The 2,684-nt window shown below is 40.3% G+C and overlaps 1 protein-coding gene across 1 annotated transcript in view; it reads left to right on the forward strand.

The window, feature by feature from the left end:
- dedd (death effector domain containing) overlaps nt 1-2,567 on the forward strand; it is a 17,163-nt gene extending 14,596 nt beyond the window's left edge. Inside the window, exon 5 of the mRNA XM_015384293.1 lies at nt 1,342-2,567. Within this exon, the coding sequence (XP_015239779.1) occupies nt 1,342-1,748 (407 nt within the window). The 3' untranslated portion in view covers nt 1,749-2,567. The remainder of the gene's footprint in view (nt 1-1,341) is intronic.
- The last annotated feature ends 117 nt before the right edge of the window (nt 2,568-2,684 follow it).

Below are 2,684 nucleotides of genomic sequence, written 5' to 3' on the forward strand. Positions count from 1 at the left end.
GGAGCTGGCCCAAGTGGCTGGGGAGAGGGATGTCTGGGCCTCCCTACTGACGCTGCTACCCCGGCAACCTTAACCCACATAAGCAGAAGACGGATGGATGGATCCATTAATCATTTACTGAAGTATAGAGACTGTATAACATGCTTTTAGCTGCCAGAGCAACCCAGTTAGAGCAATAATTATACCAAAATTGTGAAAAAAAATTATACATCGCATTTAAGAAATAGAAGATAAGAAAACATCTCCTTCTGTCAATGTGCTCTATCCTACGACGGACTATAAAGGCCAGGCTACATTTTTTTTTTTATTTTGAGAATAAAGTCGTAACATTACGAAAATACAGTCGTAATATTACGAGAATGAAGTCATCATACCACAACCCGTTTCGGAAAGCTCCGCCCAGCTCCACCAATCAGCAATCTGAGTCCACTTTGACATGCTGCCCAATTTAATGCTGGTGTACTAAAAGATTTCCTCATTTTTTCAAACCAGAGCAAAAGTATCATTTCACATAATGCTCTACATTACTCATTTTAGGGAAGACAGTGGTTCTTCTAAGAGATGTCATAAAATATAACTTTATTCTCGTAATTTTAGGATTTTATTCTCATGAAGTTATGACTTTATTCTTGTAATGTTACGACTGTTGTCTTAATTTTAGGACTTTATTCTTGTAACTTTATTCTCGAAATAAAAAAAAAGAAACCCCTGCCTTCCCCTGATACTCCGTCGTACTATCCAGAACTCCAAAAGTGGTAAAGTTTTAGTTTCACCTGGTTTAATTCCACAGAGATAGATTACCGCGGCCCCCGTGTTCAGTCTGAACGCACCATAAGACTTTTTTATCTCCTCAAGGATCTTTTGGAACAACCCGTTTGAACGGTTATTCCTCCAAGTGAAAGATATTAATGTGTTTAAAACAACTATGAAAGCTGTTTGGGAGCTCCATCATTATTAGGCTAAACTATAATTATGTGACGAAACTTTTAGCTTTATTTTAGTGAAACACTTCTTGAATGTTGTCGGTTTTCAAAAATAAGACCAACGGAGGAGTTTTTAACCAACCGTAACTGTTCCATAGTTGGAGTAAACCACATTATTTATCTTGGTTATTTCATGTTTTAATAAATACTGACTTTGTGGATTCAGTTTTTGTGCTCTAGATTAAGATTTTATATCTGCATATAAAATCCTAAACAGAGAGAGATCTAGAGTTCTCATAATGTTACTCCAGCTACAGCCAGCAGTTTTCTGCCTTTTTTTTATTCTTCTGATCCAGAAAAAGTGCTTTAGACTGCAGCAACAATACATATTTTCACTTTATCCATACCCTTTTTCCAGATATTCGTCTCCGGGTTCGTGCAGAATATTGCCAGCATGAGTCTGCCCTACAAGGAAACATCTTCTCCAACAAGCAGGAGGCGGTGGAGCGACAGTTTGAGCGCTTCAACCAAGCCAACACTATCCTGAAATCCAGAGACTTGGGCTCCATCATCTGCGACATCAAGTTTTCAGAGCTCACCTACTTGGACGCCTTCTGGAGGGACTACATCAACGGCTCGTTGCTGGAGGCCCTCAAAGGGGTCTTCATCACAGATTCCCTGAAACAAGCTGTGGGCCACGAGGCTATAAAACTGCTAGTCAATGTAGACGAGGAGGACTACCTGGCCGGTCGGTGCAAACTGCTCCGGAATTTGGTTGCAAGTGGAGGAAGTCTACGCGTGGGTAACCGAGACGCCGTGTCCTAGATGGACTCTAGGAATATCAGCGTATGGGAGCAGTCTGGCTGTGCTTCCTGCTTAAAGAAAAGCGTGAGATGTGGTTGTATTCTTCAATGTGTGTGCTTGAAAGGAACTTAAGAGCCTCAAGCCCATTTATTCCTAAAGAGTTAATCTTATTGGATATCTACTCGGCACCCCTTAAGCATAGCATGCGAGGAGATCTGGAACCATCCAGGTGCTGCACACAGGCATCAGTCTGGCTGTAGAATATTTCAGTTCAAGCAGGGAACGGGAATAATGTGTGCATTCAACTTTCTTTTCCTCGTTGCTGTATGTTTGACCTCTCAAGCTGTTTTCTTAATGCCATTAAAGACACGTTTCACCCCGAATCAAAGTGAAGTTATTTTCAGTGCAGGATTCTCGTTATTAACAAGTTTGACCTCATTAGAAAATGTATTTTTACTGGTTTTTCATTGTTCCCACTTCATGGATTATGTAACCCATTTATTGCAGGTACAGAGAACAGCTGGCTCACAGCTTCTCAGACTGAAACATGTATTACTGTTATTGTTCAACACTACCCATATTTAGACCCATTATTGTGTGGATCTGATGTAAATGGATGATCACATTGGTGCATTTTCAACCACTGTGTCTTTGATTGAAACTGTAGGAATGAACTCATCGTCCCGGTGTAGTAAGTCCGTTACTGATGTTTTATTTTTTTAATGACAAAATGTCGGACTCTTCCAACCTGTACTTCCTCCCTCGTTCTTGTCATTCATGTTACACAGTTTTTTCTTTTTTTTTTATTGAAACTACACTTAAAATAAAGGATCATAAATCAGCTCTCTAACCGTCTTATTATCCTTATTATCTAACACCGGATTGGTCACCCTGCACATTAAGGCGAAGCAAATCGATTACAGAGACTCGATTCGCGTTAACCCCGCCCCCTAACAT

This window comes from Cyprinodon variegatus, unplaced genomic scaffold, assembly GCF_000732505.1.
Source record: "Cyprinodon variegatus isolate N-32 unplaced genomic scaffold, C_variegatus-1.0 Scaffold309, whole genome shotgun sequence".
In the NCBI taxonomy this organism is placed as follows: domain Eukaryota; kingdom Metazoa; phylum Chordata; class Actinopteri; order Cyprinodontiformes; family Cyprinodontidae; genus Cyprinodon; species Cyprinodon variegatus.